This window comes from Ictidomys tridecemlineatus, chromosome 4 (assembly GCF_052094955.1).
Source record: "Ictidomys tridecemlineatus isolate mIctTri1 chromosome 4, mIctTri1.hap1, whole genome shotgun sequence".
NCBI classification, from domain to species: Eukaryota; Metazoa; Chordata; class Mammalia; order Rodentia; family Sciuridae; genus Ictidomys; species Ictidomys tridecemlineatus.
This window is the reverse complement of record NC_135480.1, coordinates 187852839-187878167: the sequence shown is the minus strand read 5'-3', so window position 1 is coordinate 187878167 and position 25329 is coordinate 187852839. Positions and strand designations below refer to the sequence as shown.

At 39.5% G+C, this 25329-nt stretch overlaps 1 protein-coding gene and 1 non-coding gene across 3 annotated transcripts in view; both read left to right on the top strand.

The window, feature by feature from the left end:
• The window catches only part of Svep1 (sushi, von Willebrand factor type A, EGF and pentraxin domain containing 1), a 170754-nt gene extending 155700 nt beyond the window's left edge, over positions 1 to 15054 (top strand). The window contains exons 43-48 of one of the 2 annotated variants that reach the window (XM_078047939.1): positions 26 to 202; positions 2759 to 2929; positions 7454 to 7549; positions 9494 to 9589; positions 12146 to 12239; positions 14657 to 15054. In XM_078047939.1, the coding sequence (XP_077904065.1) occupies positions 26 to 202; positions 2759 to 2929; positions 7454 to 7549; positions 9494 to 9589; positions 12146 to 12239; positions 14657 to 14678 (656 nt within the window). In that variant the 3' untranslated portion in view covers positions 14679 to 15054. The remainder of the gene's footprint in view (positions 1 to 25; positions 203 to 2758; positions 2930 to 7453; positions 7550 to 9493; positions 9590 to 12145; positions 12240 to 14656) is intronic. The other variant, XM_078047940.1, reaches the window with a different exon arrangement.
• LOC120890111 (U6 spliceosomal RNA) lies at positions 12459 to 12563 on the top strand. Its single transcript, XR_005734364.2, has one exon. It is a non-coding gene; the product is annotated as a U6 spliceosomal RNA (small nuclear RNA).
• Positions 15055 to 25329: the final 10275 nt, after the last annotated feature.

The following is a 25329-nucleotide window of genomic DNA, read 5'->3' as shown; positions in this document are numbered from 1 at the left end:
AAGCATTTTCTTTTCTTTTTAACAGCCAATCCATGCCCTGTCCCTTTTGTGATTCCTGAGAATGCTGTGCTTTCTGAGAAGGAGTTTTTTGTTGAACAGAACGTGTCTATCAAGTGCAGGGAAGGTTTCCTGCTCCATGGCCACGGCATCATAACCTGTAACCCCGACGAGACTTGGACACAGACAAATGCCAAATGTGAAAGTAAGTCCGCAGGTGGAGCCCAGAGCGTCCACTCAGCATGGAATGTTTTCCCATCCTTGTGAGGGTATTTGCAATCAAGTAACTTGACTGTAGATATTTAGATCTCTGTGCTATCCTGGTTAGCATCTCCTGAATGAATGTTTAAAATTTTAGGAAAAAAAAATCTTTAAATATCAAGCAAAAAAAAAAAAAAAGTTTCAGAATTAAGCTAAAACCTACCTGTCCAGGAATTACTGAGCAAATTTCCAAAGTGTAGTCTTCTAAAAATAAGCAAGAAATTAAACTTAAAGTATATATATTTTTTCACACTGTCCTCAAACTAGCCTTTAGTAAGCCACAAGTGCTTTATGGATATGTATCGAAATTGTTCCATGCCAGTTCTCAAAATTAGACCTACATTACATCATGACCACCTAGAGAACTTTCTAAAACACAAGTTGCTGGGGGGCGCACCTGTAGTTTCTGACTCAGTAGGTCTGGGATGAGACCTGAGAATTTGCATTTTTAACAAGTTCCTGGGTTTTTCCAATCCTATTGGTCCAGGAAGCACAGTTTGAAAAACACTGGGCTAGCAACATATTGATATATTCATGATGTGGCCTTACACTCCACAATCTGGCAGTATCTCTTGCTACCTTGTGATAACAGATGATGTTGACATCTCTTAATATGCATTTCCTAGCCCCACTATTTCCTCAATAGCAATCAATAAAAATATTCGCTGGTTTGAACCATATGCAAGGCTCTGGAATATATTCTGGAGTATAGGACTATATTCTGCCCTTAATGGTCTCCTTCCTCAGAGCACTCGCACCCCCAATTAACGAGATAAGAAATGTGCACGTGAAAACCTGAGTTTGAATTCTATCCTTAAAACTTCTGCCTAGTGCCTTACCTCCTTAGAGTCCTGGCACTTCTGTTTGTTAATAGTACCTATTAACAAACAGAATAGTACCTATTAACAAACAGTAATACCTATCTTATGGGTTTGTTTCCAAGAATAAATAAATAGGTGTATACTGTGTTAGCAATATCTCCAGAAAGGAAGAGATATCCAATAGCCCAAGACCCTGAATTTTCAACTGGTAGCTTACCCAGCCTTCCAAAGTTGATTTTTTTTTTTTTTACTCCAGATAAATGTGGGGCTAGGCATTTAACTGGGATTCAGGTCCCCAAAGCTTGCAAAAACCTACCCCTAATGAAATGGGAAGAACTAAATATGCATAAGCTGGAGTTTCTCATGGACCCTCTAGTCTAGTTTAGAGCCACTAGCCTGGAGGAAAGCAGGCCAAGTGGCCTCATTCTGCCGACATATCCTCACCTTGGTCTTGGCTCCCCAGACAGCCATTCAGGCCACTGAAAGAAAGAGCAAGAAGAGACGTGCTCTTGTTACAAATGTTCCTTCCATGCATGCTTAATTATTCCTCAATTTTCTTGAAAGGGTCAGGGGTTGCCTTGGAGAGGAGACAGTTTCTACTATTGTTTGTTATCCTCAATCCTCTCTTGCATTTTCTATTAGACGTAAAGTCTTTGGCTTAGAACCAAATATCCTTCCTTACCCTGAAGAGCAAGTTTCCTCATTGTGTTCACCAACCTATGGTATTTACCCCTACACATCAATGATTTAAACTTGGTGTACATGAGAATCACCCAGAGAGAGAGAGTGTAAAATGCAGATTCATAAGCCAGAAAGTCTAGAAGTGTGCTTGTTTTTGTTTGTTTGTTTGTTATACTAGGGTTTAAACCCAGAGGCATCTACCACTGAGCCATATCCTTAGCTCTTTCTATTTTTTATTTTTGAGACAGGCCCTCAGGGTCTCCCTAAATTGCTGAAGCTGGCCTCATATTTGCAATCCTCCTGCTTCAGTCTCTCAAGTCTCTGGGATTACAGGGGTGTAACAACTGTAACCCAGCACATTCCTGATGAGATATGTAGCACTGAAATTCATGATCTTCACTCTGACACAATCACTATTTCTACAATCCTGCTATTTTTCCTCTTCTAATTTGATAAGCATTCTGCTTTAACATTGTCTTGCACACACCTCTTGGGTGAGTTATAAGAGTTTGTTGTTGGTCTCCTGCAGATTTCTTTCTTGATTTTAAAATAGCTCAACTTTGCTAGGTGTGGTGGTGCACGCCTGTAATCCCAGTGGCTCAGGAGACTGAGGCAGAAGGATTGTGAGTTCAAAGCCAGATTCAGCAACTTAGTGAGGCCTTAAGCAATTTAGCGAGACCCTGGCTCTCAATATAACTTTAATAATGGGCTGGGGATGTAGCTCAGCGGTTAAATGCCCCAGGGTTCAATCCCTGGTACAAAAAAAGCTCAACTTCAACATTTGATCAGAGGGGGAAAAAAACCTTTTGACCTTGTACATCTAATCATTCTAAACAACAGCAACATGTTCTTTCAGTTCCTAATATTCTGCATATTATGAAAATATTTCCTTATGTATTTTGTCTTTGCTCTTTAAATTAATTTGGACTTGAAGATGAGGTGGTATTCCCAGTTTGGGTTAGTGCCACAGACCTAACTGTGGTTTTGTCTCCCTTTAGAAATCTCATGTGGGCCTCCGACTCACATAGAAAATGCTATTGCACGAGGCGTACATTATCAATATGGCGACATGATCACATATTCCTGCTTCAGTGGATACATGCTTGTGGGCTCCCTAAGGAGCGTTTGCCTGGAAAATGGAACATGGACATCACCCCCTACTTGCAGAGGTAAGGAAATGTTGGGTTATTTCTTAGTGAAATTGCAGGGAAATGTGTATGGTAGCCTGATATGACCAATAATTAATATGCATACTACTTTATTTTTGCCTTGGCTTTAAACTTTCTCTTAACAGTTGGGCCATTTTCCTGAATGTTATGTTCTGTGCTTGAAAGTGGACACAAAGAATCCTCAGATTCCATGTTCGAAATCCCACAGAATGGGAAAAGGTGATGTGGTACACAAATATGATTTTTTGAAAATCACAATAATTTCACCAATTCTGCAAATATTTACTCAAAGTGAAGAAGGATGGTAGTGAAACAAGTCTCAGTGGTAACCAAGAGACTACACAAATAGTCAAGTTGTTATGTGGGTTGTCCATGCAGACAATGGTCAGATATAGATTTGGAGTATAAATTGCCAAAGTCCTTAAAGAGTTGGGTGTTCAGGGAGAATTGTGGAAGTCAATGAGGGAACAGCATGAGCTTCAAAAGAGGCAGGTTCATTGGAGGAGAAAGGACATTAATTATGTAGAAACAACAGTGGAGAATGAGATCACCAACCCAGGACATGGAAGAGAATGTGTGACCTTCCTTGGAGAGGACTGCAGAAGACGTTCTCCTCAGGTGTCGGCACTGCTTCACTTAAGGCCACAGGTCAAAAGGAAGCCTGTGTGCTTGCTTTTGCTTTAAGATACTCAGCTCTGGGCTAGAGCTGCAGCTCAATGGTAGAGCACTTGTCTAGCATGAGTAAGGCCCTGGATTCAATCCTCAGAACCACATGAAAATAAATAAACAAAATAAAGGTATTGTGTACAATTTAAAAATAAATAAATAAGATAATGAGTTATTTTTTAATATTCTAGAAGGGACATCTCCCCTGCATCCTATAAACTACCTTGTTCCTTCCAACCTTGACTCCTTCAAATAACTAAAACCTTGCTAACCACACTCCCAGAACTACCTGAGCTTCTTTTTGTCTATCTTGAGCCTATAATATCCATCCTCCACCCGAGCCCTGGAGCTGATTCTGTAGCAAAGCCTCTCTCAGGCCAGCTCCGTGTTTCTCTGAGGCGTTATTCACACATGGAACAACTGCTCTGGGCCAAAATAGATCCATCGTACAAAAAGTGAAAACCATGTGGTACAGAGTATGAGAGAGAGAGAGAGATACTAAGCTTTCTCCAAGAGCCTCGTGTGGTCAAAACTGGCCTTTCTTGTGGCAGGGAGGTGGGGGTGGGGGAGCATCTGGGAAGATTTAACAGGGAAGTCAAACCCTGATCTAGTCTTCAAGCCATTATTCAGGGAAAGGCATTCTGAATTGAAGCAAAGAGGAAATATAGAATGGAATATTTATTTGTACTTTGCATTTTCCCAAATGAGATTTAAGGAAGAATTGGATTTATGTTGTATGTATATTGAATATAATATACAAATGAAATCTCTAACATACATATACAGAGATCAATTATATATGTATTTCTTATACACACACACACACACACACACACACACACACACACACACGTGAATGGTGTTAGAATCATACATATGGAGCCAGAGAAGTATATTAGGGTTTTCTATACTTTCTTTTATAAAATATTAGTGTGAATATTTAAATTATACAACATGATATCATGAGATAAATATAGGTAGCAAAACAGTTATTATATTGAAGCAAATTGACTATTTCACATAGTATACATTTTTTGTGGCAAGAACTGCTAAAATTTACTTATTTAAGCAAAAGTCTCCAAAACAGTAGAATATTATTACCTGTAGAGTTGGTATTCTACTTTAGCTCTCTTGACTTGTTCACCCTATCTGTGATTTTTGGGTCCTTTGAATCTATATCTATGTGCACACATACACCAGAAAAAAATATTGGATGGGAAGGCCAGGGATGAGACCCTGGACATGAGCACTTTAAGGTCAGGAAGAAAAGGAGGGACATGAGAAGGAGGAGCCAGCAAGGTGAAAGAAAATCAGAAGAGAGTAGCAGCCTAGGATCCAAAGGAAGGGAGGGTTTTTTTGTTTCTGTTTTTGTTTTTATTTTAAAGAAGAGCAATGGCCAACCATGGCTCATACTTAGGAAAGACTAGTGAACCAAAGCACACCTACTAAATTGGATATTTGGGAAGACAGGAGAGAGTAAGCTCAAGCAGTTGAAGGGTGGGTTGAGAGAAGAAGTCAGATTACTGTGGTTTGAAGAATGAGGAAAAGGTGAAGAGATGATGAAAGCTAGGATAAACCACTCTTGAACTTGGGCTAGAGGGAAGAGGAAGAGTATTAAGTTAGTACAGGCTACAGACTAGGGGATGAGCTAGTTGATTGACACTGGGCTATTTGGGGTTAGTTGGAGAGGTAAATAAAGCAAGGGTTTTTAAATAAAGATGGAGAGAGAGAGAAGATACGGATGACCAAGAATGTCTTAGAGGGGTTATAATTACTCTGGTCTCACTCCATGAATTCCCTGTCCCCAAGAGAGCAGCCTCAGTAATGTGTCTATCCTCTGATCTGCACCTTGAAACACACCCCCTTGCTGCCTCCTGCCCACCTGCACCCTGACTGCTGCTTCTCTCCTCCTGGATCTCAAGTCCTTGGAGCCCTGTCTGCTGGATACAGAGACAGTAGCTGGCAGAAGCTGAATATACAGGATACAGAAGGGCCAGTGATTCAGGACTGAGAAGTGATTCTTGGACCCAATTCAAATAACTCTGGTTCCCCCTGGGTTAAGCACTCCCCACAAGGAGAACCTGAAAAGGATGGGACAGGTGACTCCTTGTGCACCACAGGCCCTGCTCTGGGAGAACACTGCTGAAGCTTCTTTGCAAAAAGACCAGATGTTCCACCTACAATTAGCAGAAGCTGTGGGACCTCCATGTGGAAGCTACTTTGCCTGCTAACCCCATGGAGCCAGCTCCAGGCTAGCTTGGGATTCACAGCCCATGCCCAGGGCAGCCCAAGTGCACAGGGACTGTCCCACTGTAAAGAGCCATATCTGCCTCTCACATGGCTTAACTCAATCCCCAAGGTGGATCCACTACTCTGGAGGCTGTGAGAAGGTCTCCAGATTTGATTTAGACTCAACTGAGACTTCAGACTTGATTTTCTAAAGCCCTGGTAAATGTCTTTGGGACAAGAGAAAGGCCACCCAGCCTCCCGGAATCCATTGGGTGGGGAATCAGAGAAATTTTTTTCAACAAAAATGCATTTAAAAAATGCAAATCCCTATACCAGACATTTTGACCATCATTTAAAGATAAGTAGAAAAATAAGTAGGAAGAGAGTGACACAGATACGTGTCGGAGTGGGAGAGGTGACTTACTGTCACTCAGGGAAGGTCTGTTACAATTCAGTCCTGGGAAATGAGGAAGAGGAAAGCCAGGACTTTTTTTGCTTGGAAATTGGGAACAAGACAGGGAATGCTTCCCAGAGAGACAGAAAGAGAGAGAGAGAAAGAGAGAGAGAGAAACTTCTAACTTGATTTTGAAAGGGGAGAGGACTTTAGCAGGAAAGGACTAGAGCAAAGGGAAGAAAGAGAATAGTATCCAGGCAGAGAAAACCACAGCATCTGAACTCCATGGAGCCACCCAAAGCCATGGCACCAGGGAAGGCTGAGAATGTCTAGGTGAGCTGGGTCTGAGATTTCTGCCAGGAATGATCAAAACTCAAAATTTCAGTGGCCTCGGCTTCCTTCACAACAGCCAAGCTGTGGAATCAACCTGCCAACTGATGAATGAATAAAGAAAATGTGGGGTGGAGTATTATTCAGTCTTAAAAAAAAGGAGGGAATTCTCTTGTTTGCAACAACATGGGCACACCTGAGGACATTATGATAAGTGAAATAAGCCAGGCACAGGAAGACAAACACTGCCCGAGCTCAGTGCTGTGTAGACTCCAAAAGAGTCAGACTCTACAACAAGGCGACAATGGCGGTTGCCAGGGGCTAAGTGGGGTGGGAGCAGATGGGGAGATGTTGGTCAAAGGGTATAAAGTTTCACTTATGCAGGATGAATTAATTCTGGAGATCTAATGCACAGCACTAGATCTTTCAACTATACAATATTAACTGTATTGTATTTCAACTATTCAATACAGTTAATGATACTGTATTGTATAGTTGAAATTTGCTAGAAGGCTGGACATTAAGTGTTCTCATCAGGAAGAAAGAAAGGAAAAGAAAAGAAAGAACCATGGTCACTATGTGAGGAGATAAATATGATGAGTTTGATTGTGGTAGTTATTCCACAACGTCTGCATTTAGCAAAACATCAAGTCGTAAGTCTTCAATAGACACGATTTTTATCCATTACGCGTCAATAAAGCTAGGAGAAAGACTGTACTGGTAACAGCCAATAAAATGTCACACTTCTCCATATATTGAAATTACCTCTTGAGATTTAGTTTTGTTTGCTCTTCCTGAAAGCCTGAGTCCAGGAAATGTAATGAATTATAAATGCGCAATCTTATTTTCTGACTATCACCCCTCCATAATTCCCTAGAGTTATGACCCTGTCTGCTTCCCTTTAGCTGTGTGTCGATTCCCATGTCAGAATGGAGGTGTCTGCCAGCGCCCAAATGCTTGCTCCTGCCCAGATGGCTGGATGGGGCGTCTCTGCGAAGAGCGTGAGTCTGTCCTCAGTTCTTACTTTGAGTTCTGATGCTGTGCCTGCAAGCTGCCCATTTAGGGGGAGTTCCTACGAACTGACGGCACTGTTGGGAGGAACTGATTGGCTTCAATCCTCATAGCAGACTGACTAGAGTGACAGGGCTCATCCACCGTTCCCACAGATCTGCAGATGATCTGGATTGTTAATGACCTTGAAAATGCAGTGTGAAGATCCACCTGTCAGCTTCACATGCCTCTTGGCACACATTTCCAAGAGTCTTCTTGGAAGATGGATTCTCCCAGCCTTCTTCCCTCTTCTCAGGTCTGCTATGGACTATGCCAGTTGCTGCTAAAGTCAGTAGAAATGTGTGTCGTTGCAAAACATTGTACTTTGCAGGGAATATCTGTCACCCAACATTCACTCTTTGTCATTAGGAACAGTTCCTCCTGATTAAGAAAATAAGGAGGGGCTGGGGTTGTGGCTCAGTGGAAGAGCGCTTGCCTTGCACATGTGAGGCACTGGGTTCGATCCTCAGCACCACATAAAAATGAAGAAACGAAATAAAGATATTGCATCCGTCTATAGCTAAAAAAAATATTAAAAAAAAAAGAAAGAAAAGAAGGAAAGTTGCCACTCTTAATCTACACAGTACTTGGTTGATCAATATAAAGTTTTGATCCTTACAAAAATGTGCTGGATTTTCAACTTCCAGAGCAGTGTAAATAATTGGCCTTAAATGTTTTTAAATGTCTGTGTTTTAAATGTCTCCACTGCACTGTGTTTCAATATCTTAATATCTAAGAATGATTTTGTATTTCAGTGCGAAGGGTGTATGTAGGTAACCCATGCTGAGTCATTAATACAATGGTCATGGGTCTATATAAGTTTCTTCTAAAGGCCAGGCATTTTCTAAGATTCTGGAACTGAATAAGCATGATTTTTTTTCAACTACTTTATAAGGGGAAATGTATGATGGAAATAAATTTATGGCTGCTAACGACTCACTCTAGCAAGTATTCTTACAATGACTAAGAAAGAAGAGACATCGTATTTTTCCTCTCTTTTTCCTCAATCATTCCTTTTTACTTGGAGCCCCCAGAATTAACCTGCCATAATGCCAAGAGTCCAAAAACTTGAGGAGCATTTACTCTGGGTCACCCCAACAACAGGCCTAGCTGAGCCATATGTGTGTCCTTCTGCATGAGACCAAGGAGGCAAGGCTTCCCAGGATTGAATGTAAATTATTTGAAAGATGCTGTTAAAATGCAGATTCTGATTCAGTGGATCTGGCTTGGGACCTGAGATCCCACTTCTAGGCAACTTCTGGGTGATGCCAGTTCTGTTGATTAGACAACGGCACTGTGAGGAGCAAGACAACAGACAATCTCACATCTTTTAAATAAACTCTGTCTCTTCCAGTAGGAAGAATGATTGCTGTGGAAGATGTAGGAAAGATCTATTTCTACCACCATCAGGCCTCAGCTCCTAGAAAATAAAGGGCAAACTGTCCCCTTTGGACTAAAATGTTGCAAACAGCAGCCTACAGTATAATCTGATTTCCATTCACACTTTTAGTTCAAGAAGAGCCACCAGGCAGCCAAACCGTCTTAAGAGCATTGAACATAATTTGTAATGGAAATTTAAAATGATAGTAAATGAAGATCATTCCACTTATTTTGTGAAGAGAGGAATCAAAGCACTTAGCAGACATTGATTACAGCGTGTCCGCACCCAGAGAGTGCATTTGGCATGAGCGTCATTACATCTGGCTCAGGATCCAGACTTCCTTTCCTGATTGTGTTTTCCCAGTGATTGTCATTAGTATGCAGAACACAAACAGGAAGATTCTCTATTAGGTCGTGTAAGGTTTCACTCTGCCTGCAAAGTGTCTTGTGATTACTTGAACGTATCAGAGCATGTGCATTTTGGTCAAATATTTTTAAATTCCCTTCTCTTTTAGCAATATGCATTCTTCCCTGTCTGAATGGGGGTCGCTGTGTGGCCCCTTATCAGTGTGACTGCCCACCTGGCTGGACTGGGTCCCGCTGTCATACAGGTAGGCTTCCTTTCACAGTTTATTTTCTCGGTGGCTTGGTCCCAAGAAGCCCAACATGGACAAGTAAAAGTGAGGCTCAGAGGAGGTGCTGGAACAAAAGGTTCCCAAAGATTCTCAGACTTCTCAAGACCGTCGTTGGAATGATGGTCTCGACACTGAACTGGATCCATGCCTGAAAAAACACCTTTCAGGGGGCCTGTGCCAAACAGCAACCTCTGGGCCAGAGGGGTGGCTCAGTGGTACAGTGCCCCCAGCTCTCTGATCCCTAGCACCACAAAAAAGGAAAAAGGAAAAAAGAGAAAAGGCCCTAAGATAACATAAGAATAAAACCTTTACTGACTCTTTCACAGCCTATAGAGTGGATGTTATGCAGAGATTCAGAAATTTTATTTTAATCTCTATAAAGCTAAATTACTAAGTTCATGATTACTATGTAGAAAAAAAACAAAGTCATAAATAAATATGACTTCTGTGAAGGTGGGAATAAAATTCTTCAGAAGAGATGATTCCTTATCATGGACAACAGTAAAAAACTGCAGTTGGTTGGTGACAAGCATGTCCCCTTATAGCCCTTGCCTACCTTAAATACAGCATTTAGTCTGCTTTGACTTCTGTTTAATTGCTTGGTTATCTGTCTATCCTGGCCCCCACTAGATTATAGCCACTTGAGGGCAGAGATATTTCTTTGTCGTCTTTATATCCCCAGTGCACAGTGTAGTGCCCAAATATAATAGGTATTTCCATAAAGGTCAAATAAAACAGTTTAAAAATGACAGGATTTTTTCTTCTTTTTAATGTTCTAAAAATTTAAGCAACTGTCAAAAGACTAAGGCTTCCTCTATTTGTTAGGTATGAACTCTGACACTCCAGTACAAATGTTTATACCACCTCCTCTTTGGGTCAAATTTAAAATAGAACAGGCTTTCAGACACTGGAACTTGTCTGAGCAAGTTCAGAAGCTGCAAAGAGGATTTTAAGCAGGAAAATTATGCGATCAAATTTTCTTTTAAAGAAGTGATGTGGGCAACACTGTGGAAAATGGCAGAAAGCAAGACTTAAAACAGGAGATTAGTTGGAAGGTAATAGAAGCAGAATACAAAAGAAGTAATGAATCTGGAAAACAATAACCAAGAAAAGGTGGATCTGAGAAAAGTGAGAAAAGGAGCATAAATGTTACTTGATTACAGATCTGCTGTGGGGATAAAGATCCAAGAGGAGTCAAGCATGCTGGTCCCAGGTTGGGCCCAGGAGTGGCAGGTGGAGCTATTTATTGAGCCAGAGAAACCAGGAGACAACACAGGCGTGAAGGGGAGGGGGTTAAGAAAGGAACAGAGGAAGGGCCTACTGAGTTTGGGGGGTATTCTGTGAAAATTCAAGAGTAGGCAGTTGTGTGATCATGTAGTTTCCCAAAAGGTACAGCTGGATTCTGACATTTTCAGAAAGGAAGAAGTTGTTAGGCTTTCAACAGGGAAATAAAAATAATGACAAATTAATTAGGACTGCCAGGCACCACTAACTCAGGGTTCCCCAAAAAGGAGTAATGTTTTCTTCTATCAGCAAGCAGAAACTATGGAGAGTTGGTTTTAGATTACTGGGGTTTAGTTTTGCTGGTTTTAGTCCTATTTATTTTATCATTTCTTTTCTTATTAAATTGCAAATAAGTGCTTTCTTTGGGCTTACTATTTCTCTTTAACTTACCCAGAGAATTCCTCAAGGGGAAAGGCTGGTATTTTACTTCTGTCCTCCCTTGTCCTCTCCACCCTGTGCTGGTACTTACTTAAGCATTTCCCCCATACTTTGAATGAACAACTAGACAAATGACATTTATTTATATATCACCAAAGACGAGTTTTTCATCCCAGAAAGGGCTTACCAAACTTCAGATTTGTGAGAAAGATACCCAGTACAATAAATCTTTAGTTATTCTCTGAGGGTTTCTTCTGTGGTTAATTTTTAACCCTACTTCAGCTTCTATAATTCCAATTAAAGCTGATAAAAGCCATAAAATGAGACTCCTAGCCATCGCAAAGTGTGTATGAATCATCTGTTATTTTTTTATTTGTTTTAATTAGTTATACATGATAGTAGACTGCCTTTTGACACATCGTACATAAATGGAGTCATACGTTATTTTAGATAATCCATGTGCGCAATTTATTATCCTAAGAGTTGGTGTCTGACTTAATCACTCAACCAATCGTAGAGTGTAAAACCAGCTCCTTCAAGAGTTGTACAATCTGGTTTAGCATATGACAAATTTATAGTGCGAAGCAATCAAAGTGCCAGATCATTGGCATAAATAAAAAGATTAAAGAAGACAGAAGTCAGTGGACTTTCAACAAGTAGGTAGAACTTAACTTGGGGCTTAAATTAAGTAGCTTGATGTGGGGAGAGGGGAGGTGGTACCGCCTAAGATTGCAAGGTCAAGTAGAAATGGATGATACAAACAGTGTATAGTGGTGGTTGCTGCAGGAAGTAGACACAAATCCTATCCTGTGAGACTTCTTTAAAGTTTCCAAGTATTAATGAAATTAATGCTGTGAATTTTTCACTCAGCTATTTGCCATTCTTCCTGCTTAAATGGTGGAAAGTGTGTAAGGCCAAACCGATGCCACTGTCTCTCAGCTTGGACAGGACCCGACTGTTCCAGGTAAGACAACCCACAACTAAAAGGCACCTATAACATAAAGGATGGAATTTAGGGTTCCTTTACCTGAAGGGCCAGAAGATACCTCTAATTCAAGTGCAAGATTTTGTATCCCAAAATATCTAGATACGCACTCTAAATCTGAACTAAAGCCAAAGCTCAAAACTATTAGTTCAGGATTGACAGATAAAATTATGTATATCTTGAAAATATATAGTGTTGGCTCATTTCATCAGCACATATATTAAAACTGGAACTATAGAGAGAGGATTAATATAGCTTCTCTGCTCAAGGATGACACAAATACAAAAAGTATTCCATATCTTTTGCAATTAAAAAAAGAAAGAAAAGGGTTGAATAAATAGATCATTTTCTTGAACAGAGATTTTATCCTTCATGTGCAAGGATATAAAATGAATAATAAACTCAATATATTTTATTGAAAATGACTTAACGGATGTTTGAGCTCTTGATCACAATAAAAGTTGATGTTGAAGTTGGTAAGAAAATATTTATTTTGGTCTTATCTTTTTAGTGTATATAGATACAATATTTCATTGACTCAAGAAAAAATTGTGTGAATACATGTTCTGTTAATGCTTTTCTCACTTTTGTTCAGGTAGGTATCAGAATTGAGAAAAAAGTGTCTTAACAAATAAGTCCTAAAGAAAATAGTTTTTAGATCATTTATAGTTTTTAAACCTCAGGAAATCCTGGACATATGGCCCCATACCCTGAATAAAATATGGTCAGTACTTGTTGTCTCCAGTGTTGGAAAATTATCAGTTGAATTTTATGACTTTGAATATGTATATTACATGTAATTTTAAAAATTTGCTTTGTGCCTATGAATTTTCTTAGATAATCATAAGTATATGCCATCTCCACAGAGTAAGATAAATAAATAAACAGAACTCTGAAGAAAACTTTGGAGTGAACAAATGTATTTAGAGGCCTCTAAGACACAGAACACAGGTGTACCTGAAAGCAGAGTTGAAAGAATTTAAGAACATGGTGGGGGGGTGAGGGGGGACAGTAACTCAAAAAGAACAAAAATTATATACACCTTTCTTGTAAGTTTAGACTTTTTATTTTAACCCTTCATTTTTACATAAGAAGAGAGGAAACCTGAAGTTTTCATGGTTCCCCAGTAACCAAATGTTCCTCTAGGAGCATTTCTTTGATCAGGAAAAAGGTACTTATGCAAAAACACTGTTAATAAAGAGTACAGAACCTAGAACTTTTATTCAAAAGTTTTATATAAGAATCCAAGAAAAATTAGGGCAAATTAAGATGGAAAGTCTATCCTATAGGAAAGGAAAGGCTAACTAGCCCCCCAGAGGACCAGACAGGCTCCCCCATCTTATCTATAATCAGTTCTTCTAAGACTCCTATTAATGAGGACTCTCATTTTAAAACTCTAACTCACTTAGGTAGAAAATGGCCAGGCGCGGTGGCACATGCCTATAATCTCAATGACTTGAGACAGGAGATTCGCAATCTCAAGACCGGCCACAGCAGCCTCTCTCTGGCTACAGAGTAGCTTTCTCTGCTGTTCAGTTCACATGGAAGGGCAGAAAAGCTCATAGTTCCCACATTTTACATGTCATTGTTCAGGATCCAGTGTAAATATCGGGGAGAAGGACCCTGATTGGTCCAGACTGAGTCCAGGGTTCAGCATGGTCCCGTGGTGCTAAGCAGGGTTGTGTCATACTAATGCAAAAGGTGATTTTGGCAACACTCTGGGGAAAGGGGAGAAGAGCCTGATAATTCCTAAAAGAAAAGCAGGTGTGGAGTGTGATTCCCTGAAATGGGAGGGGAGAGAAAGCTTTCCTGAGACATCCAAACAAGAAATGGTCATGAATAATTAGTTTTTTTCTTTCCCATGAGACTGAATATGTTAAGGAGGCTATGCTTAATCCTTGTGCAGGCACAAAATTAGATGCCCAGTAAATACTTGCTGATGGTGGAACAAATTTCCTGGTATAAGTGAGAGCAGGTAGAGAAATGTCTTACAGCATTCATCAAATCCATCAGCCCGTAACCTTCTTTCCTGGTGAATAAGACTGGCCTGGTCTTGCTCCCAGGTAATCCAGTTCCTAAGAAAATTGTCGGTTTTTCTGATCTGTATGCACAGCTTCCAAAACTTGATCCTAAATAAATACTATCATTAAAAATCACAGATTGTTAGTGCTCTGAGAGAGGGTTGTCATATAGGAAGCTAGTGACAGAGTCATGGCTAAAACTCAGGTCTGCAGGTCCTTGGGCCTGTTGTCCATACCCCTCCATTCTCCCCAGGATGCCCGCCAACCCTCCAGCCATTGTTACAGATAATGGCCAGGGTCTTAAATCCCATTTCAGTCAGCCTCCCCCGAAGTATTTGCCTCTTCAGTTTTGTCTTTTCTCTTGAATCCCCCCAGGAAAAGGAAGATTGGTTTTTAACCACAACACCACCAACCAGTTCCCCCGAGTGGAATCATCTCTTCCTGGCAGTGCCTGGACCTCCTGGAACTTACTCGAAGAAAGTCCAACATGGTGCTGGGGCTTATTTTGTTTAGCAAACTTGTTATTTGAGATTTACTTTTTCTTTAATTTTATGATATATTTTGTTACTTCTTGTGACATCTTTTCTTACATGTTTGCATTTTTAAATATGCCTGTATTTTCTATATTAAAAAAATTATATTAAATAGATGCTGCTCCACCCTCATGAAATGTACATACTCTGCTGTCTATGGGGAAAGTTCCTGGAACACATTTTTATTCCTTTACCTAAAATGATTTTTTCCATTAAAATATATTTTGCTACTAAATAATATTTTTTTCTGGATAGTGCCATTTTATGAGGTGGCCAGGGAATAATAAAGAAGATTCACGATCTTTCATCTACGTTACGGCCACAGCACACGATCCCATGTGGTGTGCACCAAGCAATGATAATCAAGGAGATTCCTTTCTTCTAGAAGCATCTTCTTTGCAGTGTGTGTAACAATAAAGGTTTCTTCTTATTTAATCCCAAGACCTGGGATCCTCCACACAGAATTCTGTTCTGGTGTTGAAGGGTAGCCAAGATAATTCCTTTCCCAATATTTTGAAAGATATAGACATTAATGTAGTTCATAAGGGGAATAAGTAAAATGACCTTGGACTACCATTTCTCATGCTTCCCTTCCTTGCCATAGCTGAAATAAGAAATGCAACAGCTGGGCGATTAATAGAGAGTCCATACTTGGATCGTGATACAACTCACTGCTTTGGGAGAAGAGAGACAGGAAAATGAAGACCGGGAAAAGCCAAGTGGGAAAGGTTCTGTCACGCTGTGCTCCCAGTCCTTCCTGCAAAACAAAAGTCTCCATTCTTTGATCTACCTCCATCAGACCTTGGAAAATAAAGCCCAATCCTAAATTTTGTTTTCAAATAGGATATTCAAAATCAACTTGCTTCCATCCCCTGGGAGAGCCGCTCACCCACAGGACAACAGGGTACAATGTCGCACTGTGGGGAAATACAGGAAGGACCAAAACGACCTTGATTCTCCAGGTGGTGCTCTTCCCTCAGTCACCAACTCCATTCTCCTACATCCACTTTCTTGACGAGTCTTACAAGCTTATGAGTCTAACTTTTGAAAGGTTTATTTTTAGTTTGTCGACTTCCACACTATGTTGATCTTTGTGATTTATAATATGAAAACCATAAAATAAAGCCTGAAAGTCTTGAGAAATAAAAGACAGGTTCCCAGAAAATGTTTAAGTTAGGGGAAACAACCCTCAGTTCTCAAAGTACCTACTCAATGAGTATACCTGCTATGTAAAATTTTGCACTGGGTTACTCTGAGTAGATTGAAAGGTCTGTGTTCTCACAGTAAATCAAATTAGTCATGTTATGCAGAGAGTATAAGAAAGTGAAGTGCCAAACAGGTGAGGTTTGGAAAGAAGACAAGTTGAGAAATCTAGTCACATTGGGATAACCCTGTGCATATTTGGAGAGTGTTATTTTAAAATCTTCCATCCTGGACACGCCTTCTGGTGAATTTTCAACATGTTTTATGAACTATCATCCCACAAGCAGAAGAAGATGATAGATACTGAGTGATATTTACCAAACATTTGCCAAATGAAAGAAAAAAAAAGATTAGATAAATAACTACAAGTCAATCATGTATTTTAGCCTCCAGCCCAGTTATGGAACAACCACCAGGTACTAACTGCACTAGGTGTTTCACAGATATTATTTCCTTGGAGCCTCATAACAATCCTATGGAGATATATATTATGATCTCTATTTTACAGATGAGGAAAGTCAGGTTCTGAGAAATCAGATAACTTGTCTAAAATAACATAACCATTAAATGACAAAGCCCACCTGAAACCCAAAGCAAGTTTTAGGCACAGTAAAGCTCATTCTAGCATTATTGTTATCAGTGAAATATGGGCATGGACAACATGCCCATCAATAAGGAAACCTAAACTGTACTACCTTGATGACACTTGCTGAATTGCATATTATACAGCCTTCAAAATAGTGCAATAGCCTGAAAAATGTCTGGTAGAAGGTTGAATGCAGGGGGAGGGATCGGGATAGAAAACTTCCAGGGTGTGGAGCGTAGCTTAGTTGTAGAGTGTGTGTTTAACATGTGGGAAGCTCTGGGTTCAATCCCAAGCACCACCACCCTCAAATTTTAACATACTCAAATAGTTAAAAATCTATTGAAAGTGTGCATGATGAAAACCAGAAGGGAAGAATCCCCAACATTTTCTACATTTGTCTCGTAATTTAAAATCCAGAAAGTTCTGAACCCAAATATCTGTGAGGTTTTTTCGTTGTATTTAAAAAATGACTTTTTTATTCTTGAATAGCCATGAGGCAAACTTAAAATAGTTAAAACAGTAATTAAAAAACAAATCCATCAATGCATGACAGTCAAATGGAATGTCTTACGCCACAAAAATGAAAAAAAAAAAAAAGTTTCATCATAATCAAGTTTCTGCCCTGGGTCCCAGGAATCTCAAATACTTAAAAGCCATGTAATAATTTCAATAAATGTAGGGAAGGCACTTGGAAAAACTAATATCTAGTCTAATCAAATTTCCAAAGCTCAGATGAAACAGATAACTTCTATAGTGAAGCTATAATGCTTAATATTCTGATGAAAGCAATAGTAGAAGCTAACCAGCAATTGTCATAAGCCAACAGGTTAGGTACACTATAGTCAAATAGATGTGAAGTTCTTGTGGCTTCCTGAAAAAGAGAAAGAAAATAGCAAAATCAGTGATGGTCAGAAGGAGATGGAAACAAAACAGCTCAGCAAGATCTTCTATTTCTTCTGCTCTCTGCAAAATGTTGCAGGTCTTGACATGTCCTTCTTACACAAAGATTAAAGTCTGGGGATGTTATCACACCGTGATATATGTCTGGTATCTTGAAAAATTAAGAAAGAAATGTCAATGATGAAGAATAATTGAAATAGTCCATAATTACACTCTGAGATAATGTTCAACCCTATAGTTCGTTCAGAGTGTATTTTAATGATGTTAAACATGCTAAACACGAAAAAGAAAGCATCAAGAATTTTAGGTGACCCTGATTTTTTAAATAAGAACAGAAAAAAAACAATCTAAATCATGGTTGTTTCTATATGGTTGAATCAAAGATTACTTCTCCTTCTTTTAGATTGTCTAAATTTTAGAGATTTCTTACAATAATAACATCATAAAATAAAGGTTAACGTTATATAGAAGTATAACCGTTTGCATGGAGAACAATTTAAAAGAAGGTAGAGAAGAAGAAAAATTAAATTAACCAGATATTAAAATGCAAAGCTTTGGGCTGTGGATTTGGCTCAGTGTAAGTAACGTGCTTGCCTAGCATATGTGAGGCACTGGGTTCGATTCTCAGCATCACATAAAAATAAAACAAAGGTCCATCAACAACTAATATATATATATATATATATATATATATATATATATATATATATGAATACAAAATTTTAAAAAATATGCAAAGTTTTAACAATGAATTTAATTAGTGCTGACCTGTAAAAAAGCCAGATAGAAATCTACAGCAGGAAGGCAGGTAAGCTGAAAGCAGATCGAATGACATATAAGACAATATATTGTACAGGGGGCCTTCTGGGTCCTCTGCAAAATAGAACCAAGGCAGGATAGAACAGAAAATGTTCTAGAGGAAATGTCTCCAAGAGAGAAAATAGGTTGGGAACTGGAAGAAGCTAAGAGAGTCACCAGATTGTGTTAGTCGTTAGCCTTTCCACAGTGACAAACACTGGAAGTGATCAATGTAAGGGAAAAGGTTTCACGTTTCGGTCCATGTTCTCTTGGGTTTTGCTTTGGGCCTGTGACAGCACAGTTCATCATGGTAGAAGCACATGGCAGAGGTCCCAATGGCCACCTCCAGGGCACACCCTCAGTGGCCTCACTGCCTTCCTCTGGATACCACCTCCCAGTTCCCAACAGAACCTCAAGCTGCGAACACATGGGCCTTCAACCCATGGGACTTTACAGAACGTTCAAGATCCAAAGACACTCAAAGTCGATTCAAGACTCAATCAGACCTGACCCTAAGTGAAGGAGAGGAAAGAAGTGAAGTTTGAACAGAAGCAACTTAGGCTACAATACAGTTCTTAGAGAGGTTCTGCAAGACCCCTTCCTCCCAGGAGCAGGACAGCCTGGGCACACCTGCCTCCCAGAGCCTCTGGTTGGGGCAGCCTGCGGGCAGCCTCAGAGCTTAAACACAGTCATGGAAGTTGGGGCGCAGAAGCTTGAGCCCTTGGTCAACTCTGCTCCTCATTGGGAGATCTGGGAACATGATTCTCATGTGGGTCTCAGTAACTCTCCATGGGGCGTGCTGCCGTCATTAATGACTTAGTGAAACACAATCATTTCACTAGCCACCAAAATCATTCCATTTAGGTCCACAAGCCATGAAAGTTAAAGACTCAAGCCATGAAAATTAACCATGAAATAGCCTATGGATTAATATCTGGAAGAATAGGACTCAGCTTAAAAAGAACCCACAAAGTTCATCCATATGGCAGTATTGCAGTATTATTAGTACTTTATTCTTTTTGTTGTTGTTGTTGAATAATATTCCTTTGAATGGATATGCCATATTTTGTTCATTCTTTCATCTGTCAATGGACACTTGGGCAGTGAACCTTGCAAAGTGCTAATTGAAACAAGCCAGACACACACACAAAAGAAACCAAAATTCATATCATACGATTCTGTTTATAAGAAGTATCCAGAATAAATAAATCCAGAAGATAATTGGAGAGAATATGGGGAGTATCTGCTAACAGATACATGTTTTTTTTTTGACATGGAAAAATATCTGCAAATATATAATGGGGATGGTTGCAAAACCATATAAGTATATTTTGAAGTTAGCTTTAAATAAAATTTATAAATACCCACAAAAGAAACAAATATATTAGACAACAAGAATGTGGAAACTTCTCTCACAAATCAAAAATTAACATTAAAAATCGAATTTTTAAGCATTTTTTTAGTTGTAGGTGTACACAACACCTTTATTTTATTTATTTATTTTTATGTGCCTCATGCCTGCTAGGCAAGTGCTCTACCACTGAGCTACAACCCAAGCCCTGAAAATTGAATTTTAAAGCCAAGAAAAACACACATGACAAAATAATATTTTAAGATATTATTATTTAATATATACCCATGAGAAAATATTTTGTTTTAGGCAGAGACATGAACAAGCAATTCACTAAGGAAAAAATACTTATAGAAAATAAACATTCTCACTAACAAAAGATATGCTAAATAAACTTATCTAAATTTTTGCCTACCAAATTGGTAAACTTTTAGTGGCAGTGATGGTGGTGGTATTTATTTATTTTCATAATAATGTAAAATGGTTATTGATAAAATAATTCTCTGGAACCTTTGTAGGGAATTTAACTAGTCTAACCTTTCTTCAAAATAATTGACAGCCAGGTGTGGTGGTGCAGGCCTGTAAACTCCCAGCAGCTTGGGAGGCTGAGGCAGGAGGATCTCAAGAGCAAAGCCAGCCTCAGCAACAGAGAGGCACTAAGCACTCAGTAAGACCCTGTCTCTAAATAAAATACAAAATAGGGCTGGGGATGTGGCTCAGTGGTTGAGTGTCCCTGAGTTCATTCCCCAGTACCCCCAAAAAAATTAAAAATTAAAATTAATTAAAAAATAAAAAGGGCTAGAGATATAATATTCAGTAAAGAACCCTGTGTTCAATCCCAATACAAAAAAAAGAGAGACAAGTATTAAAATTTTTTTAAAAGTGCATGCATACATCCTAGTTCAGCAATCCCATACCCAACAGGCAATCCCTTAAAGAAATTAGACTTAGAGGTAAACATTTGTGCATAAAAATAATTACAGCCTTATTAATATTATTAAGAACCATCAGCAATGCATAGGACTAAAAAAGACCTAGAATAGGTATGTAGTTCATGGTTTACTTACAGAATTGAATTAATGAAGCCATTAAATTTTTGTAAATACATTTACAAAGAGTTTAATAACATGAAAAATAATTATGGCATAATGCGTTCCATTGAAAGCAGAATATATAATGTGACTATAGTATGTTCTCAGTCACCTAAATTGTGTGTTTACAATACACACAGAGATTTGCCAGATTTTATTAATATTGGTTTTTCCCTAGAACATGGAACTATGGGTGATTTTTATCTCTTATTCAAATTTTCTCTTTATTTCTAACTTATTTTCAATTAAGACATAATACTTTTATATTTGTAAATATATTTACATATTCATAAAAACTAACCATCCTCATAAAAATTAATTGAAGTAAAAGCCCCCCTTAATGTGTATGTGTATATAAATATTCTTTGTGTTTACCCTGATTAATTTGGCATATGCACTGGTAGATACTGAGTCAAATTTAAAGATCTGGTCTCTGTTTAGGTTTAAACACTACTTCAGAAATCTTCAGAGTTCAGACGGAGATCATTATTAGTTTAATATCAACATGGAAGGTGTCATCAAGAGAAAATCATCAGTTAATCTTGAGCTACTTGTGTACCCAGGAGGAAAATATTCACTGGTGATCGAATTAAGGAATTTTTAAAAATCAAATATTAAAACTATCGTTATATTTTGCAGTATACCCTTATAACTTTGTGGTTTCTCTAGGCAAGGGATGTCTATAAGAGATGGATATTTATAAGATTTCAAATTCTTTCTTTGAAGGAATTATAGCTAATTACTCATGATTCTCTCCTAACTGACCCTAAAGGGAGTGGCAGCAACCTCAGACCTTCGTATGTTCCCCCTAATTATAAGATTCTCATTCAAGGTAACTGGGGTGCAAAGTGTAAGCTGGGATGGAACCTGGGAGACTTAGACTGTCCTAAAAATGACGAAAAGCTGAACAGGCTGTAAGGTCGGTAGAACACTCGCCCTCCCAACCCAGCTCTGCAGCCTCTCATTGCTAGCTGCAGCAAACAGACAAATACATGGTCTTGGATGGGAAATTTCTGAGCTCTTAGAGTGTGGAGAACCAAGCCAAGTCACTTAAAGAGCCACATGGAGATACAGGCTCTTTGGGTGTCTGGGAGTGCTATGGTACAGACGGAAGCGCTGATCACACCCCCTCCACCTAGAAACTTTTCCAAGCAAGTTCACTCCACCCTCCTAAGCCCTGACCTGTTTAATTACATGCCCGGTCCTCGCCTTTCTGAATCATTAAGATTCCTCCTTTCATTAGTTTGCTGGATCTCTTTAACTTTCCCAGCAAAGTATTCAAGTGAGTTTATGCTCCTGTAAGTCAAAGTGTATCCCATCTGTCATAGGGTCACAGGGAACTGACAAACTGGAAGAACCTGAAAAAAAAAAATGGATTAAAGCAAAGACCACAAAAAAAGTAGCCAAAGCTATCAGCATGCATTTCCCAATTGTACCACGTTCTCCCAAAGAACTCTTATAGGAATCTACAAATGAGTCACGGGGGAAATACTCCCAAAGTCTTTTCTTTTGTACACCTTAGAGGTCATGTTCTGCTTTGTCATTTAAAATGTGTTTTCTCCCACACTGTCTCATAAAGTTGTGAGAATTCAAAACTCTCTGGATGTCTAACATCCAGCAATGACGGAATTAATATTGGTGTTCCTTCCGTCTGCCCAGCCCCTCCCCATCTGGCCTCAGTGAATGCTGCAAAACGCTCTCTTTACATTTAAGAAAACTAGGACACAGAGAAGCATGCCTACAAGACCTGGTAATGACAGCCCAACACCCGAAGCCCAAGGCAGGGACTCAGAATAGTCAGCCAAGGGCCCCCTTTCCAGGACCTGGCCTTGGCAGTTTCCGTCCTGTGTAAGCTTGATGACTATGGTCGCTTGGTATTCCAGCCTGGGTTTCTGATGTTCGCAAAAGAATATGTTCCTAATCACAAAGCAGCCTTGGTTGATGGGAGAGTTCCACCAAATAACTTCAGGCTATGTTTAAAGGACAGCCCCAAAATGTTCCCTAAGTCATAATTGCCACACTGAGACAACCTCAGGATGAATGGCTTTCAGTTCTTTGAATATGCCGTGTTCTCATCTTGAGGCATTTCTTTTACCTGCTCCTCCTTCCTTCATTCCAGGTTGCCACCTAACCCCTCCAGCGAAACAGTCATTCGGCATTCTGGTCTTCCTACCATCTGAGTTCTCAGATGCCATTGGCTTCGTTCTAAGCCCTCCGTCCTCCACCCCCAGGCCAATGGGTATAGGATTATGGCAAGTGTACGCTACCCTTTTCCATTCCAGGCTTCCTTCTAGTGAGTAGACAAAGCAATGTGGATATCCAACTCTAGAATGCATATATTGTGTGTGTGTGTGTGTGTGTGTGTGTGTGTGTGTTGTATTGAGATTCAGAAAGAAAAGCAACAGGTCAGATATATCCAGAAGCTCTCTTACACACACACACACACACACACACACACACACACACACATGACAAATCTTCTCATCCCTGTCAAAAAAGTTTATGACCTTGGTGTCAAATCATGGCCCAACTTGCTACACTTGAACCCCAGAAACCTATCCATGTGGTGTAGAAAAACAGGTAGACTCCAGGGGCTGAGGGGGCTCTGGCTCTGGGGGTGTGTTTGCATGGGGAGGGGGGAATCAGCACAAACTCTGGCAGTTTCCTCATTCAACGGAGGCTGCCAAGTTCATCAAACTCTGACAACCTGGCAGCCGCAGGAAGGCACAGCTCTTCCAAGTCTGGATTCTTGATGTAATGAATTACACTACTCTTTGGCTAGTCCTGTAGTGAATGGAAGCAAAAGCGATTCTGCACTAGTTCAGAGTCATCCTTCTCCCCGGTCTGAGAAGCAGGAACTATTGAGGGCTGGTCTACTGAACCTCAAACCACACCCAAGAGCTTCCCCCAAGGTGAAGCTAACTAGGCCACAGGAAGCTCCTCTTCAGACTATGTTGATTTTATTCTCTAGATTTTAATACAGTTCCTGTGACTTCAGAATCTGGTACCAAGACAATTAGGAGTGAAGAGAAGAGAAGACCAACGAGAATAGGACAGTAAGCTCTACTTTTCCTATTTCTCCTCTTCTACTTAAATTGCAAACATTCCAGACAGTTCTTTCTGGCTTCTTCTATAATTTCATCTTCTCATATATAGTACACTTTCATTCACTAGCTTGACTCATTTTATTTCTGCTGTCTTTTCCTCCTCCTGTAGAGTAGATCCCCTTCCAATTTCCCCTGACCAATAGTTGTCCCTCCTCTGTGGTTCTGAGGGTAGCCCACATTTATCATATGCCCACCTCCCTTCCTCTTTGAAGATAAGCACTGTATATTTTTCATCAGTGTCTTGGTAATACTTGGTTTATAATAAGTGCTCAATAAATGCCAATGGACAAATGAGATAATTAAGACTAGTGGGAGGGGGGAATCTTCCATACAACCAACAGCAAAGCATTTAGAGGAGTCCCTAGGAATATAGTCTCATCAAAAATTCAGTATTCTAGATAATGTTTGTGTGTGTGTGTGCGCGCACACACACACACACACACACATACACAATATTTCTTCATATAAAAGCAACTCCATTTTTAAATTCTGTTTCCATATAGTGAAAATTTTTTTGGTTAAAGAAAAAGAGTACATACAATGGCATATGCAATTTCATTTTCATCATTGTCCACTATTTGTTTTCAATATACTCAGTGGTTTTAACCTTATGAATAAAATTATGCTCTATGTACTGTCTATAAAAGCCATTCATTTCATTTCTATTTCAAACAACCTAAATTGCTCATCAGAAAGTTTTTGTATCCACAGATACACAGATACGCATAGTATCTAGAAAACCCATTCTCTAAAGTTATTGAATACCGAGATGTGTCTCTTCTTAAAATGACAACGTAGCTGACTCATTCCCAAGTTCAGGCTGCTTATTAACATGTAAGATCCTTGAACTTAATTGCTTCACCCTTTGGGCTCCACAGCACTCTGTGCACATCCCTATTAAAGCACGTCTCTCTTTACATCACAGATAGTTTATGTGTCTGAATCTCTATAATAGCAAGGTTTATTTTTTATTTATGAGTGCAGTATTTAAAAGCACAGGTTCTGGAATTCAACGATCCACATTAGAATCCCGGCCTCTCCCCTCACTAGCCACACGATTTGCACAAAGTGCTTGTTCAGGTGCCTATCTGTATAATGGAAGCAGTTATAGGGCCCACTCTATTGTCCTAAAGTCTGAGGAGGCTCACAGATAATAGGTATTCATGCAATTTACTGAATGGGTCCATTTCCTCAATTATGTTTCCTCGTGAGTCCCATAGCCACATCAACCATCTATGGGATTGCAATCCAAGCAAATATTTCCTAACTCCATATTGTCTACCCAACTGGGCTAGACTGGAGGAAACTTCCCAACAATACTGAAAGTTGAGCTTGGCTGAGGAAAGTACAGACTGTGTTATCACCCCTCAGTGTGATACTGCTGGTGCTGTCCAAGGCAATGAGATGTTCTTGTGAATTTGGTGACTTAATGTCCCAAAGCCTCTTCCTTTAAGAAGGTCAGTATAAAGATATGTGCTC